The sequence below is a fragment of the Pseudorca crassidens genome, chromosome 15 (genome assembly GCF_039906515.1).
Source record: "Pseudorca crassidens isolate mPseCra1 chromosome 15, mPseCra1.hap1, whole genome shotgun sequence".
Classification (NCBI taxonomy): domain Eukaryota; kingdom Metazoa; phylum Chordata; class Mammalia; order Artiodactyla; family Delphinidae; genus Pseudorca; species Pseudorca crassidens.
Genome location: NC_090310.1, coordinates 3,715,408 through 3,732,500, shown reverse-complemented (window position 1 = coordinate 3,732,500; position 17,093 = coordinate 3,715,408). Strand labels below are relative to the sequence as shown.

Sequence of the window (17,093 nt, the reverse complement as noted above, 5' to 3'; positions counted from 1 at the left end):
GCTATTTGGACCCTGTGACAGATTAGGAAACTGAGGCTCAGGGAGGCGCGTTGACCTGTCAGAGGCAGAGCTGAGATCCAGCCAGCTGTGTTCCCTCCAGAGCAAAGTGCTTTGGGTTAAGAGCCCAGGCTCCCGAGGGCCACTCTGGGGCCACCACGTGTGGACAACTAAGGCGCGAGAGCCGCTCGTCCCGAGGCCCCGAGAGGCTGCCGCCCCAGCCCCGCTCAGGACCCGGCAGAGCCGGGATGGGGACGGGCTCGCTGGTCACGAAGTCCTGGCCTCACTGGGCTGTTTCCTTCTCTCTTCTAGACAGAGCTGCCGTCCTGGAGGAGGGGGGCTCGACGGATGAGGTCCCCAGTACCCCGTTGGCCCTGGAGCCCATCAGCACCCCAGGTTCCAAGAAGAGTCCCCCAGAATCTGTGGACAAGCGGGCCAAGGCCCCCAAGGCTCGCCCAGCTCCCCGACAGCCCAGCCCAGCGCCGTCCGCCTTCACCAGCTGCCCGGCACCCGAGCCCTTTGGGGAGCTGCCGGCCCCCGCCGCGGCCCTGGCCCCCACCGCCCTCGTCGCCATGCCCATCACCATGCCCGCCACGCGCCCCAAGCCCAAGAAGGCCCGGGTTGCTGAGGAGTCGGCCCCCAAGGGCGCCCGGAGGCCCGGGGAAGAGGCCGAGCTGCTCGTCAAGCTGGACCGTGAGGGCGTGACGTCGCCCAAAAGCAAGAAGGCCAAAGAGGCCCTGCTTCTGCGGGAGGACGCTGGCGCGGGGGGCTGGCAGGAGCCCAAGGGCCTGCTGGGCCTGGGCAGCTACCCTCCGGGGGCCGGCGGCAGCGAGCCCAAGGCGGCCCGGCCCAAGGCGGGGGACGGCGACCTGGCCCAGGAGCCTGGGGCCGCGCTCACGTTCGAGGACTCGGGGAGCCCCAAGAGCCCGGACAAGGGCCAGGCCGAGCAGGACGGGGCCGAGGAGTCAGAGAGCGGCGGCAGCAGCAGCGGCGGCAGCAGCAGCGACAGCGGCAGCAGCAGCAGCAGTTCTGAGACGGAGGGAGAGGAGGACGGCCAGGGCGGCGGCGGCCGGAACTGCAGCGCCTCCAGCTCGAGGGCCTCCTCGTCGTCCTCGTCCTCGTCCTCCTCGTCGTCCTCTTCGTCCTCCTCGTCCTCATCGTCGTCCTCCTCGTCCTCGTCGTCGTCCTCGTCCTCTTCGTCCTCCTCCTCGTCTTCGTCGTCCTCCTCGTCGTCGTCCTCTTCGTCCTCGTCCTCTTCCACCACGGACGACTCTTCCTGCAGCTCAGACGACGAGGCCGCCCCTGTTCCGGCAGCCGGGCCCTCCGCCCCGCCGGCCCTCGCCAGCAAGGCGCCCAAGCAGGCAGCCAAGGCCCGCTCCTCGGCCCACTCTGCAGGCAAGAAGGCGCCGGCGCCCGCGCCCCAGGCCCCCCCGCCGCAGCCCCCGCAGCCTGTGCAGCCCAAGGCCCAGGCCGGGGCCAAGAGCCGGCCCAAGAAGAGGGAGGGCGTCCACCTCCCCACCACCAAGGAGCTGGCCAAGCGGCAGCGCCTGCCGTCGGTGGAGAACCGGCCCAAGATCGCCGCCTTCCTGCCCGCCCGGCAGCTCTGGAAGTGGTTCGGCAAGCCCACGCAGGTAGCTGGGGCGGGGTCGTCCCCACGTGTCTTTCTCTGGCCTCCCAGCAGCCCCACGGCGGAGAGTCGGGGTGACGGGTGTGGAGTCCGTCTGACTCCCCCAGAGTCCTGCCCCTCACACAGCAGCACCGCCTCTGGTCCCCGGGACCCAGACCCACCCTCTGCGGGACCCACTTACCGCGCTGGCCTTCAGCTGCCATGCCGCAGGGTCTCAGAACCGCGCGGCCACACAGCCTGAGTTTCTTTGCTTTTGCTTCATTTTCCGCTGAAAACGAATGGCTCAAGGCTTCTGGTTGGCTAATTAGCAGTCACAGCAGAAGGTACTTTCTTTCCCTCTCTTGGCCGGGCTGGGTCACTGCCTGCCCCTGAGCTAATCAGTGTGGCCCACAAGGCAGAACGTTCTGGTTGACTGGGTCTGAGTCATGTGGCCACCCCTGTAGTAGGTGGGTGTTTGTTCTCCAGAAGGAGTCCTCCATGCCCCCCCATGCCTTGGGCACACGCAGACATGCACGTGTACACACACAAATGCATGCATGTACACGTGCATGCACCTGCCTATACACGCACACACGAGAAGCTTCTGTGTGCAGAAGGGGAACAGCCTGGAGGCCACCAGTCCATCCCATGCCCCTGGGCAGGAAGAGCCAGGCTCCTTGTCTACGGGTGCAGCCCGTCTGGTTTCCCCACAGCGTCTGCCGCCCTGGTCCACGGTCCTCCGAGGCCACGCCAGAGCCAGGCCCGGAGGAGGCACCTGGCTGGGTCTGGACCTTTTTAATGCCGGTGCCGCCAGGCAGGTTTTAGGGGCTGGGGGCTGGCAGCAATGAGCTTGCGGGGCCTCTGGCAGTGTACCGCTTAAGAAGCTTCTGGCATGTTTGCACTGTATCAGCTCCCTGGCTGTGTTAGCAAGGCCGGAGAAGTTGTAGGATGTTCTGAATCAAGACTAGCTTGGGGGTTTCTGTCTTAGCAGCAGCCTTTTAGGGCTCCCCACTGTGCCACCCAGGGTCAGTTGGATCCCCGGGGGGTTGGTGGGTGGACAACTCCACCTGCCACAGGCTGCACCCTCAAAGCCTCCTTAGAATAGGGTGGGGAACTCCCCCCTTGGTCAGGCAAGGGCTGCAGAGTGGGAAGTCGGGGAGGGTCCCCCCCGACCCCCGCAGCTCCTGCTCTCCTTCTGGTTTCCCTGCCTTTGCGGCACCGCCTTGAATCTGGGGCAGATGATCTGCTGCTCCGACCCTGCAAGGTGTGAGTTGTCGGACTTTACGTGCGTCCCCCACCCCCCGATTGCTGGCTCCAGGCTGCAAGGGCCTCTCTTAGCAGGGCCACCACTTGAGATAGCAAACTTGAATGTGTAGCTTCTTGTAGAATCTTCCCTGACGAGCCGCACTCAGACATTCCAGACCAGCCCCTCTGGAGCTCTGGTCCCAGCAGGCACTGTATCCAGGGCCGTATCAAGGAGTGATGGCTTCTGAGCCGAGGACAGGGGTGTCCTCACTGTCCTGCCCCCACGGCGATTGGCCAGTTCCTTATCTTAGCATCTCCCACGTGCCAGCGTCAGCGTTGCTCGGGGCGTTTGCTGCTGTAGGGTCAGAGCCCAGGGCCAGAGTCTAGGGTGTCCGGCTTCAGGTACAGCTGGATCCAGGGGCCTGAGGGCTGTCTTCAGACCCACTCTCGGGCTCGTGCTCCAGGCTTGAGTTTCTCCTCCCTTCCTCTGTACTGGTCTCCTTCTCCGGCAGCCCCTCTCCTGCTGGCAACAGGCAGCCCCAGCAGCTTTCAGCTGACCTGCCAGCTCAGAAGTGACAGTAGGAAGGAGGTGTCTTTTTTAGGGTTCAAGCTAAAGTTGCTGGCGCGTCTTTGGCTTAGGTCCCGGGTGCACCCTTGAGCCAGTCACAATGGCCAGGAGAAGGGTGGGATGTTTGGATTGGCCAGACCAAGTCCTGTGCTGGCCCCAGGGGCCCAAGGGGGATCTGTGAGGAGAGTGGCCGTGGATGCCTAGAAACATACCTGCTGTCAGATGCGTTGGTTTAGAGATCTTAGCCGTCGCTGTCACCTTGAATCAGTTAGTACCATGCTTTGAGCTGAAAATAATTTGAGCAGTTTACAGAACCCGTAAGAAACCTGGACATTAAAAAGTCTGTCACAGAATTCCCTGGCAGTCCAGTGGTTAGGACTCCATGCTTCCACTGCAGGGGGCACGGGTTTGATCCCTGGTTGGGGAACTAAGATCCCACTTGCTGCGATGCGGCCAAAAAAAAAGTCTCACCAGGGATCCGGTGAATTAAAAGTAGAAAAGGGACAGCTGGATAAGGTAGGAAATTAGCCTGGGGGTTTTTCTTGTTTAGACAAAAAAAGAAAGACAAAAAACGCTTTGGCGCCGCCTCGTGGCCAGTCCGAGAAGGGAAACGAGTTTTACAGGTTAGTCGAGGAGAAGGCGCGCTGGCTCCACTGGAGGGCAGAGCAGAGCTTTGCATAGGCCTGGCTTCTCCGTGTTTGCCTGGGGACAGCGACAGGTCCCAGAGCTGCCTGGCGCTGGGTTTTGGATTCTGGTGGCTGGTCTCTTCCCTCCTTGGAGCCTGCCCATCTGTGTGTCCCAGTGCCAGCCCAGGCGGGGGCACTGAGGCGGCTTCAGGAAATGTTTGTTGAGTGAATTAAAAAAAAAAATCCAGCCACACTGTGGGTCTGGCAGACGTGGGCCCAGTGCTGGATCCCGCCGGGCTGGGCTCTGATCTGTTAGTGGCTTTCCTGGGGAAATGGGCGGGGGGTGGGGGGGTGGGGCGGGGCAATCGGCCGTGCCTGGGGGTTGACGCTGCCCACGCCCTACTCCCTCACCTCTGCTCGGACGCTTGCGGGGCTGACTGGTACTGAGCCCCCGCGCTGCTCAGGGTGGTGTAGACTGAGGCTGTGCCGTGAGCAAGAGGCTCTGTGACCCCGGCAGGTGTTGAGTGAACCTGCTTCGTTGTAGCTCCGACGTGCGGGGCAGCGTGGGGGGGAGCGATATGCTCTGTCCGGAGACGCAGCCGTGTCCCCTCCTGGGACCTCCCGGTCCCTGTCTGGAAATTGGGGGCCAACAGGGGCCGCTGTGCCTCGAGGGCTGGTGTCAGGACCCAGTGGGAGGAGTAGGGATCCTGCTGGGCCCCAGCAGTGGCTGTGGCGTCTGCCGCACAAACGCTCGCGTGTGGGGCGTCCCTGGGGCCCCGCCGGCACCGTTGGCCGACACGGCTCAGCAACGGGGAGTTGGAAGTCGCTCCCAGCTGCAGGGTCCTTAGTTCACGTGGAGTCTCTCTTGGAAACCCGGTCGGCCAAGGGGATGAGCGAGGGCTCCCCGATCAGAGCAAGCAGGGGGCTTCTCCCCTGGCGCCGCTGCTGTGGAACCCCGGGGTCAGGGCGGGGGCGGGGGCGGGGCGCGTGCCCTGACCCGACTCGCCCGCCCACAGCGCCGCGGCATGAAGGGCAAGGCCCGCAAGCTCTTCTACAAGGCCATCGTGCGCGGCAAGGAGATGATCCGCATCGGGGACTGCGCCGTCTTCCTGTCGGCTGGCCGCCCCAACCTGCCCTACATCGGCCGCATCCAGAGCATGTGGGAGTCGTGGGGCAGCAACATGGTGGTCCGCGTCAAGTGGTTCTACCACCCCGAGGAGACCAGCCCGGGCAAGCGCCTCCACGAGGGCCAGGTGGGCCGGGGCCTCGGCGTCGGGCCGTGCTGGGGGGCGTGGCCGGGGCGGTCCCTCCCCTGGGGTCGGGGTCGGGGGTCAGGCAAGGCGGGGCCCGGGCTCACCGCAGCCCCGGTCTGCGCTCACAGCACTGGGACCAGAAGCCCGGCCGCAGCCTCCCCGCAGCCCTGCGAGCCTCCAGCCAGAGGAAGGACTTCATGGAGGTAGGAGAGCGCGCGGCGCCGGTGGGGCCTCCGATAACCCTCCCCACGCGGCCTCGGGAGGGGCCGGGCTCCCTCGGCCTCCCCGCCCAGTCTCTCTGACCCTGAGCTGCTGTTTCCTGGTCTCTCCCAGCCGCTGCCTCTGCGTCTGTCACCTTTGGTTTCTTACTCTGCAGGTCTCTGTGTCTGTTTCTTGATCTCCTAGTCTCTGGGTGTCTCCCTTGGTCTCTGTCCATCCTCGTCCTCAGCCCCGCTGTGTTTCTCGAGTTCTCTCTGGGGATCTCTCCCTGGTCCTTCGGGTCTGGGAGGGGTCTTCCCCCTGACGCCCGCCCGTGTGCCCGCAGCGCGCCCTGTACCAGTCCTCCCACGTGGACGAGAACGACGTGCAGACGGTGTCGCACAAGTGCCTGGTGGTGGGCCTGGAGCAGTACGAGCAGATGCTCAAGACCAAGAAGTACCAGGACAGCGAGGGCCTGTACTACCTGGCGGGCACCTACGAGCCCACCACGGGCATGATCTTCTCTACCGACGGCGTGCCTGTGCTCTGCTGAGCGCCCGGCCCGGCGGGGCCCTCCCCATCACTGCCACGGCTCGGCGGCCTCGTGCGTTGGTTGCGTGCATGCAAGTGTGCCCACGGACAGCCTGGCGCGTAAGTGTACATGTGTGTGCCCGTATGCATGCACGTGTGTGCGCACATGTGCACACGTCCAGACCCCCTTCCTGACTCCTCGGTGCCCCCACGAGAGGGCTCCTCGCGATCAGGGTAGGGCTCTGCCGGCCCCTCACGGGTCCCAGCACCTTGTAAGCGCTCGGCCAGGTCCCGGTGCCAACTGGGGATTCGGTGGGAGGGGGTTTCCGAGCAACCCACCTGATGCTCGCTTGGGGGGGGGGTTCCCGCTGCTTGGGGGGGTCGGTCCTCCCAGTGCCTGGCCCCCTCGGCACGGAGCCCGCCCCGAGCCTCCCACCGTGGGATGGGGGCGCTCCCATGCCCCCCCAGCCTCAGCGACCAGGCCGGGCCTGTTCTAGGGTGCCTGCCCGGGGCCCGGCCTCCACCCTCTCAGGACGGCCTGGACTTGGGGAACAGAGCCAGGTGTGTGTGTGTGTGGGGGGGTGCCCAGGAGCACCGGCCAGGCACCAGGGGGAGGGGGCTGCGTGCCCCGAGGCCCCAGGAGGGCCCACCCCACTGGTCCAGACCCTCACACTACAGACAACCCCCATGGTGCTGAAATCCTCGTCCCGGCCGTACCCGGAGGGAGGCGGCAGTTCTTAGCCTGTACAGTTTTATTGTACCAAGAGACTCTCCCCTGTATCATAGGCCTTCAAATGGAGTCAACTTTTTAATTATATATATAAAGATAAATATATATAAATATATATAAATATAAACTTTTTAAAACTGTGAAAAAAATAGCTATGAAATTATAAAAAAAAGCGAACACATTCTGACGTGCAGAATATTATTTTTTATTTCCTGTTAGATGAGCGTGTCTAGCACCCAGCTTCACGGGCCCCCTGTCCCAACCTCACCCCACACGCCCCCCCCCCCCCCCCCGGCCCAGGTGTACTGTACTCGCCCCCAGGATGGAGAAGGACTTAGGGAGAGCAGAGGCTGAGGGAGGGGAGAGGGAGCCGGCAAGCTTGCAGCCCTGCTCAGCCCACGAAAGCACTTACAGCCCCCGCGCCTTCCGGGGGACCGGAGGCCTCGTCCAGACAATCTTAAGGGAAGGAAAAGCCAGACTTCGGTTTTGTTTTTTGGGGGAATTATTGTTTTCCTTTTTTTTTTTAAGTTTCTTTTGGAATTTTGTTTGTTGGCAAATTCTGTGTGATCTTTTTCGTAAAAAAAAGAAAAGAAAAAAAGCTATAATTGGAAAAGTACCGTTGTCTGGAGTGGTTCATTTCGGGGGCTGGGGTGGGCTTGGTGTCAGGATGCAGATCCTGGAGGGAGAAGCCACATGTGGCTGTTTAAACACGAGCCAGTTTGAATGAAAAGAAAGAACTGAAAAGTTTCTTGGCTGCACTGACGCTGGCTTTGGTGGTCAACAGTCAGACAAGGTCAGTGGGCTGCTGTATGTGGCTGGCCCGCGTCCGTCAGTGCAGAAAGTTCCCTCGGCCAGACTGGAGCTGGAGATCACCCAAGGTGGCAGAGTAGAAAGGCCCTGAGCTCACCTCCTCTCACGAGCACACCAATAGCACAGTGAAAGAGACCGAACCTACCAAAAAGATCTACAACCAAAGACACGAAGAAGGAACCACAGTGAGACAGTTAAGAGGGGTGGACTTGCTGTACAGTCGGGCCTACATCCCCAGGTGGGTGACCCACGAACGAGAAAAACTAACATGGCAGAGGTTCTCCCACAGGAGGGAGAGTTCTGAGCCGCACATCAGGCCCCCCCGCTCAGGGGTCCTACCCTGGGATAATGCGCCCCCAGAGCATTTGGCTTTGAAGGCCAGTGGGGCTTAATTTCAGGAGTTCCACAGGACTGGGGGGAAGAAAGACTTCCCTCTTAAAGGGCACACACAAAGTCTCCCACGCTCCGGGGCCCGGGGCCAAAGCTGTAATTTCCTGGGATCTTGGGCCAGACCTACCTGCTGGTCTTCCAAAGTCTCCTGGAGAGGCGGGAAGCAGCTACGGCTCGCCCTGGGGACACAGACGCTGGCGGCAGCCGTTCCTGGGCCTCCCTCCTGCGAGTGTATGCTGGGGCTGGCAGGTACCGCTGTGGGATCCTCCCTCTAGCTCCTCTGGCGCCAAGACCGGGCCCCACCCAGCAGCCTGCAGGCACTGGTGCTGGGACCCCTCGGCCGAACAGGGCTTGGGACACAGCCCCACCCAGCAGCAGACAGGCTGCCTGGAGACCGCCTGAGGACACAGCCCTGCCCACCAGACGGCCCAGGACTCAGCTCCAGCCCCCAGTGAGCGGGCACCAGCCCCAGGCCCTGCCACCCCCACCAGGGGGCACACGCCAGACGCAAGAGAACTCCAATCCCTCAGCCTGCCCATGGCACGCCAGACCTTGCCCTGGGACGAGCTGGGCCCGGGGCCCTGGCCACTAGCAGGCCAGCACACGCTTCAGGACACTCCGCACCCAACTGTGTTAGGAACAACCTGACCGCCCCCAGCCCAGTGATCTTACACCAGCTCTGGGACCTCTGGGTCCTGCAACCAGGCTTAGGACCCAGCTCTGCCTGCCAGCAGTCTGGCACTGACCCCAGGACCCCCCAGTGGGCAAGCAACCGCCCTGGAGTCTCCTGGACCCTGACTTCACCCACCAGTGAGCCAGCACTAGCCCTGGGGCCCCCTGGGGCTCTGCAGTTGGCCACCTTGTGACCGGGCCCTGCCAAGCGGCAGCCAGCAGCCTCCACATGAGGCAGAGCCTGGCAACCAGCTGGGCGAGGGCCACGCGGGCCTGCCCATGCAGCCCGCCGCAACAGAAAGACCCACGCAGCCTTCACAGGGGAAACCCTAGAGCACACAGCTTGGGTGACGAGGGGCGTGCACTGCTGGGATGCATGGGACATCTCCTACGAAAGGCCACTTCCCCAAGGTCGGGAAACGTAAGCAACCTACCAGATACATAAAAATACAAACTGCAGCTTAGGCAAAATGAGGCGACAGAGGCTCATGTTCCAGATGAAGGAACAAGACAAAAGCCCAGAAGAAGAGCTAAGTGAGGTGGAGATCGGCAATCTACCCGAGAAGGAGTTCAGGGTAGTGACGGTAACGATGATCAAAAAACTCAGGAGAAGAATGGACGCACAGTGCAAGAAACTAGAAGCTTTTAACAGAAAATACAAAGAACGACCAGAGATGAAGAATAACAAATGAAAAATATACTAGAAGGAATCAACAGTAGACTAAATGATACGAGAAACAGGTCAACGAGCTGGAAGACAAGAGTAGTGGAAACCACTGATGCTGAGAGAAAAAACAATGAAAAGAAATGAGGACAGTTTAAGAGACCTCTGGGACAACATCAGGCATGTTAATATTCGCATTACAGGGGTCCCAGAAGGAGAAGAGACAGAAAGGGGTTGAGAACATATCTGAATACATAATAGCTAAAAACTTCCCTAACCTGGAAAAGGAAACAGTCATACAAGTCCAGAAAGCACAGAGAGTCCAACACAGGATTAACCCAAAGAGGAACACACCAAGACACATTGTAATTAAAACAGCAAAAATTAAAGAGGGATTATTAAAAGCAGCAGGGGAAAAACAACAACACACAAGGGAACTCCGGAACTCCCATAAGGCTATCAGCTGACTTTTCAGCCGAACGCCTACAGGCCAGAAGGGAGTGGCACGATAATATTTACAGTGAACAAGAAAAACCTACAGCCAAGACTCTACCTAGCGAGGCTCTTGTTCAGACTGGATGCAGAAACAAAGCTTTACAGACAAGCAAAAGCTAAAAGAGTTCAGCACCACCAAACAAGCTTTATAACAAATGTTAAAGAAACCTCTAAGTGAACAAGAAAAGGCCACACTAAAAATATGAAAATTATGAAAGGAAAAAACACGTCAGTGAAGGCAAACGTACAGTAAAGGTAGGAAATCATTCACGCACCAAGCTAGTAGGAAGGTTAAAAGACAGTAGTAGTAAGGCCACCTAAACCTACAATAAGCAGTTAAGGGATACACAAAATAATTAGATGTAAAATATGATATCAAAAACAGTAATCAGGGACTTTCCTAGTGGTGCAGTGGTTAAGAATCTGCCTGCCAATGCATGGGACATGGGTTCGAGCCCTGGTCCAGGAAGATCCCACATGTCACGGAGCAACCAAGCCCATGTGCCACAACTACTGAGCCAGCGCACTACAGCCCGCGAGCCACAACTACTGAGCCTGCATGCCTAGAGCCCATGCTCTGCAACGAGAAGCCACTGCAATGAGAAGCCCACGCACCGCAACGAAGAGTAGCCCCTGCTCACTGCAACTAGAGAAAGCCTGTGCGCAGCAATGAAGACCCAATGCAGCCAAAACAAAATAGATAATATAAATAAAAATAACTTTATATAAAAAAATCAGTAATCGTGGGGGGGGGGAGGGTACAAATGTACGGTATTTCAAATGCATTTGAAGTTAAGAGGTTGGCAACTTAAAACAATTACGTATATATATAGACTGCTACATGAAAACCTCATGGTAACCACAAACCAAAAACCTCAGAGGCATAACCCTCTCAGACTTCAGAAAATACTACAGACCTACAGTAATCAAAACAGCGTGGTATTGGCACAAAAACAGACATATGCATCAATGGAACAGAACAGAGAGCCCAGAAATAAACCCACACATTTATGGTCAATTAATCTTTGACAAAGGAGGCAAGAATATACAATGGAAAAAGACAGTCTCTTCAGCAAGTGGTGAAAAGACTGTCACCATACACAAAAATAAACTCACCATACACAAAAATAAACTCAAAATGGCTTAAAGACTTAAACATAAGACATGACACCATAAAACTCCTAGAGGAGATCATAGGCAAAACATTCTCTGACATAAATTGTACCCATGTTTCCTTAAGTCAGTCTCCTAAAGCAATAGAAATAAAACCAAAAATAAACAAATGGGACCTTATCAAACTTACAAGCTTTTGCACAGCAAAGAAAACCATAAAAAAAAAAAAAGACAACCTACAGAACAGGAGTAAATATTTGCAAACTATGTAACCAACAAGGGCTTAATTTACAAAATACACACACAGCTCATACAACTCAACAACAACAAAAAAATCCAATCGAAAAATGGGCAGAAGACCTAAATAGACATTTCTCCAAAGAAGACATTCAGATAACCAATAGGCACATGAAAAGGTGCTCTATATTGCTAATTATTAGAGAAATGCAAATCAAAACTACAATGAGGTACCACCTCAAACTGGTCAGAATGGCCATCACTAAAGTCTACAAGTAACAAACGCTGGAGAGGATGTGGAGAAAAGGGAATCCTCCTAACACTGTTGGTGGGAATGTAAGTTGGTGCAGCCATTGTGGAAAACAGTATGGAGGTTTCTCAGAAAACTAAAAATAGAATTACCATACGATCCAGCAATTCCACTCCTGGGCATATATCCAGACAAAACTATAATTCAAAAAGATATATGCACCCCTATGTTCGTAGCAGCATTATTCACAACAGCCAAGACTTGGAAACAACCTAAATGTTCATCAACAGATAAATGGATAAAGAAGATGTGGTACACGTATACAACGGACTACTACTCAGCTACGAAAAAGAATGAAATAATGCCATTTGCAGCAATGTGGATGCAACTAGAGATTATCATACTAAGTGCAGTCAGACAAAGACAAATACCATAATGATATCACTTATATATGAAATCGAAAATATGACACAAATGAACCTATCTATGAAACAGAATCACATACATAGAGAACAGACTGGTGGTTGCCAAGGGGCAGGTAGTTGGAGGAGGGATGGAGTGGGAGGCTGGGGTTAGCAGATGTAAGCTTTTCTATATATAGAATGGATAAACAAGGTCTTGCTGTATAGCACAGAGAACTATGTTCAATATCCTATGACAAACTATAATGGAAAAGAATATTAAAAATAATGTATATATGTGTAAAACTGAGTCACTTTGCTGTACAGCAGAAATGAACACAACACTGCAAATCAACTATATTTCAGTAAAAATACTAAAACAAAAAAACGTCAAAACCTATAATAGATACACATACAAACAGAAAAAGGAATACAATACACTAAAGACAGTCATCAAATCACAAGGGAACAAAAGAAGAAAGGAAAAGAAGACCTACAAACACAACCCCCAAACAATTAGCAAAATGGCAATAAAAACATACATATCAATAATTACCTTAAATGTAAATAAATAGACTGAATGCTCCAATCAAAAGACACAGAGTGGCTGAATTGATTAAAAAAAAAGACCTGCATATATATTGCCTATGAGAGACTCACTTCAGACCTAGAGACACATACAGACTGAAAGTGAGGGGATGGAAAAAGATATTCCATGCAAATGGAAATCAAAAGGAAGCTAGAGTAGCAATACTTTTCAGACAAAATAGACTTCAGGATTTTTTTTTTTTTTTTTTTGGCCACGCCATGCAGCTTGTGGGATCTTAGTTCCTTCCCTGACCAGGGATCAAACCCGGGCCTCCTGCAGTGAAAGCGTGGAGTCCTAACCACTGGACCGCCAGGGAATTCCCCAAAATAGAGTTCAAATAAAGACTGTTGTTAGAAGAGACAAAGAAGGACACTACAAAGAAGGATCAAGGGATCAATCCAAGAAGAAAATGTAACGATTGTAAATATATATGCAAACAACACAGGAGTACCTAAAATACATAAGGAAAACATTAACAGACATAAAGAAAGAAACTGACAGTAACATAATAATAGTAAGGGACTTTAACACCCCACTTACATCAGTGAACAGATCATCCATTGATAGAAAATCAGTAAGGAAACATGGCCTTAAATGACACATTAGACCAGATGGATTCAACTGATATACATAGAACATTCCATCTGAAAGCAGCAGAATACAAATTCAAGTGCACACAGAACATTCTCCAGGATAGATCACATGCTGGGCCACAAAACAAGCTTCAGTAAACTTAAGAAAATTAAAATTATATCAAGCAGCTTTTCCGACCACAATGCTATGAAACTAGAAATCAACTATAAAGAAAAAACTGCAAAAAACACAAACGTGAAGGCTAAACTATATGTTACTGAACAACCAATGGATCACTGAAGAAATCAAAGAGGGAATAAAGAAATACCTAGAGAGAAGTGGAAACGAAAAAAATGATGATCCAAAGTCTATGGGACAGAGCAAAGGCAGTTCTAAGAGGGAAGTTTATAGTGATACAAGCTTACCTCAGGAAACAAAAATGTCAAACAATCTAACCTTACACCTGAAGGAACTACAAAAAGAACAAACAAAACCCAAAGTTAGTAGAAGAAAAGACATCATAAAGATCAGAACAGAAATAAATGAAATAGAGACAAAAAAGAAAGAAAGAAAAAAGAACTAAAAGCTGAAACTAAAAGTTGGTTCTTAGAAAAGATAAACAAATTTGATAAACCTTTAGCCAGACTTACCAAGAAAAAAAAAAAGGGGGGGGGGAGCAGGCCCAAAGCAATAAAATCGAAAATGAAAAAGAAGTACAACTGACACCACAGAAATACAAAAGATCTTAAGAGACTACTACAAGCAACTATATGCCAATAAAATGGACAACCTAGAAGAAATGGACAAATTCTTAGAAATATACAATCCCCCAGGACTGAACCAGGAAGAAATAGAAAATATGAACAGACCAATTACCAGTAATGAAACTGAATCAGTAATTTAGAAACTCCCAACAAACAAAAGTCCAGGACCAGATGGCTTCACTGGTGAATACAATCGAACATTTAGAAAAAACTTAACACCTATCTTCCTCCAACTATTCCAAAAAATTGCAGAGGAAGGAACACTTCCAAGTACATTCTATGAGGCAAGCATCACCCTGATACCAAAACCAGACAAAGATATCTCGAAAAACAAAACTAAAGGCCAATATCACTGATGACACAGATGCAAAAATCCTCAAAAATATTAGCAAACCAAATCCAACAGTACATTAAAAGGATGATACACCATGATCAAGTGGGACATCCCAGGAATGTAAGGATCTTCTTCAATATCTGCAAATCTATCAATGTGATACACCAAATTACAAACTGAAGAATAAAAACCAAATGATCATCTCAATAAATACAGAAAAAGCTTTTGACAAAATTCCACATCCACTATGATAAAAAAACTCTCCATAAAGTGGGCATAGAAGGAACATACCTCAACATAATAAACGCCATATATGACAAACCCACAGTTAAAATCATTCTCAATGGTGAAAAACTGCAAGCATTCCAAGATTAGGGACAAGAATGCCCATTCTAGCCACTTTTATTCAATATAGTATTGGAAGTCCTAGGCACAGCAATTAGGCAAGAAAAAGAAAAAGGAATCCAAACTGGAAAGGAAGAAGTAAAACGATCACTGTTTGCAAATAACATGATACTATACGTAGAAAATCCTAAAGATACCACCAGAAAACTACTAGACCTCATCAGTGAATTTGGTAAAATTGGAGGATACAAAATTAATATACAAAAATTGGCTGCATCCCGAATCACTAACAATGAACTATCAGAAAGAGAAATCAAGGAACAATCCTATTTACCATCACACCAAAAATAAAAAAATACCTAGGGGAAAAAACCTGTATTCTGAAAACTGTAAGACATTAATGAAAGAAATTGAAGATGACACAAACAGATGGAAATATACACTGTCTTCTTGGACTGGAAGAATTGATATTGTTAAAATGCCCATACTACCCAAGGTAATCTACAGATTCAGTGCAATCCCAATCAAAATACCAATGGCATTTTTCACAGAAATAGAACAAATAATTTTAAAATTTGTATGGAAACACAAAATAGACAAAACAGTCTCAAAAAAGAACAGAGCTGAAGCAATCATGCTCCCTGACTTCAGACTGTACTACAAAGCTACAATAATCAAAACACTAAGGTACTGACACAAAAGCATACAAATAGATCAACAGAAGAGAGAGCCCACAAATAAACTTGTGCACTTATGGCCAATTAATCTATAACAAAGTAGGCAAGAATATACAGTGGAGAAGACAGTCTCTTCAACAAGTGGTGCTAGGAAAACTGGACAACTACATATAAAGAATGAAATTGGAACACTTTCTAACACCATATACAAAAATAAACTCAAAATGGATTAAGGACCTAAATGTTAAGACCAGAAACCATAAAAATCCTAGAAGAAAACATAGGCAGAACACTCTTTGACATAAATCGTAGCAGTATTTTTTTGGATCTGTTTCCTAAAGCAAAGAAAATAAAAGCAAAAACAAACAAATGGGTCCTAATTAAACTTAAAAGCTTTTTGCACAGCAAAGGAAATCATCAACAAAACGAAAAGACATCCTACTGCATGGGAGAAAATATTTGTTAATGATATGACCAATGAGGGGTTAATATCTAGAATATCAATATATAGTCCATACAACTCAACATAAAAAAAAAAATACCTGATTAAAAAATGGGCAGAAGACCTGAACAGACGTTTTTCCAAAGAAGACATACAGATAGCCAACAGGGACGTGAAAAGACGCTCAACATCACCAATCATCAGGGAAATGCACATCAAAACCACAATGAGATATCACCTCATACCTGTCAGAATGGCTATCATCAAAAAGAACATAAATAATAAATAGTGGCGAGGATGTAGAGAAAAGGGAACCCTTGTACACTGTTGGGATGTAAACTGGTGCAGCCACTGTGGAAAACAGTATGGAGGTTTCTCAAAAAACTAAAAATTGAACTACCATATGACCCAGCAATTCCACTCCTGGGTATATATACAAAAAAACCCCCAAAACACTAATTCAAAAAGATACATGCAACCCCCCGTTCACTGCAGCATTATTTACAACTGCCAAGATGTGGAAGCAATCTAAGTGTCCAACAACAGGTGAATGGATAAAGAAGGTGTGGAACATATATACTATGGAATACTACTCAGCCATAAAAAAGAACGAAATGTTGCCATACGCAACAACATGGATGGACTTGGGAGGGCATTACGCTAAGTAAAATAAGTCAGACAGAGAAAGGCAAATACTGTGATATCACCTATATGTGGAATCTAAAAGATACAACAAACTAGTGACTATAACGTAAAAAAAACAGACTCACAGATAGAACAAACTAGTGGTGACCAGTGGGGAGAGGAAAAGGAGGAAGGGAAAGATAGGGGTAGGGGAGTAAGAGGTACGAGCTATTAGGTGTAAAATTAGCTACAAGGATATTTGTACAACATGGGGAATATAGCCAATATTTTATAATAACTATAAATGAAGCTGAATCCTTAAAAACTGTGAGTCACTATACTATACACCTGTAACTCACATAATACTGTACGTCAGTCACACTTCAGAAAAAAAGGAGGAGAGTGGAGGAGGCTACAACTGGGGCTGCTGTTAAGAGCGAGGCAGTAACAAAACACAGAACAAAAACACGTGGCGCAGAGCCCTCCTGGCTGCACCCACACTGGAAGGAATGACAGCAGTGCTGCCGGTCTGGGTGGCCCTGAGCCAGTGTGCAATGGAGGGGCGGCAGCCCTGCCGGGACTGGGGAGGCTGGGCCCAGGTCCTGGCGTTGCCACCTGCCCCCTACCCAGGGCAGCTCAGGCCGGCCCCCACGGGCACCTGCCCAGCAACCCAGCACACCGCACGTGGATGGGACACGGACGGCCACCCGGCTTTGCTATTTGAGGGCGGTGTGTGGAGGGAACGGTGCGGCCATGACGAAGGCAGTCAGCTCGGTGTGTGGCTGGGGAAGGGCTCCGACGGTCCTCCCGTTTCAGAGAAACTGAGTCACGAGGTAGTGCGTGCCCCACCCCCACATACCCAGTCTCGGAAGGAGCGGCACGCTGGCGCCACCAATCGGCCCCTGGTGCGGCGCCCCGCATGGTCTTGACCCACGTGGCTCCAGGGGGCGGTGTCTGTC

General features: G+C 51.7%; 1 protein-coding gene and 1 long non-coding RNA gene across 11 annotated transcripts in view; one reads left to right on the top strand and one right to left on the bottom strand.

The window, feature by feature from the left end:
* Nucleotides 1-7,370, top strand: part of TNRC18 (trinucleotide repeat containing 18) — an 84,474-nt gene extending 77,104 nt beyond the window's left edge. For all 10 annotated transcript variants that reach the window (XM_067705409.1, XM_067705411.1, XM_067705418.1 and 7 more), the window contains 4 exons: nt 310-1,628; nt 5,059-5,295; nt 5,424-5,498; nt 5,840-7,370. In XM_067705409.1, coding sequence (XP_067561510.1) covers nt 310-1,628; nt 5,059-5,295; nt 5,424-5,498; nt 5,840-6,046 — 1,838 coding nt within the window. In that variant the 3' untranslated portion in view covers nt 6,047-7,370. The remainder of the gene's footprint in view (nt 1-309; nt 1,629-5,058; nt 5,296-5,423; nt 5,499-5,839) is intronic.
* Nucleotides 7,239-17,005, bottom strand: LOC137206615 (uncharacterized). Its single transcript, XR_010934743.1, has 2 exons — nt 8,082-17,005; nt 7,239-7,718 (listed from the first exon to the last, which is right to left on the bottom strand). It is a non-coding gene; the product is annotated as an uncharacterized lncRNA (long non-coding RNA).
* Nucleotides 17,006-17,093: the final 88 nt, after the last annotated feature.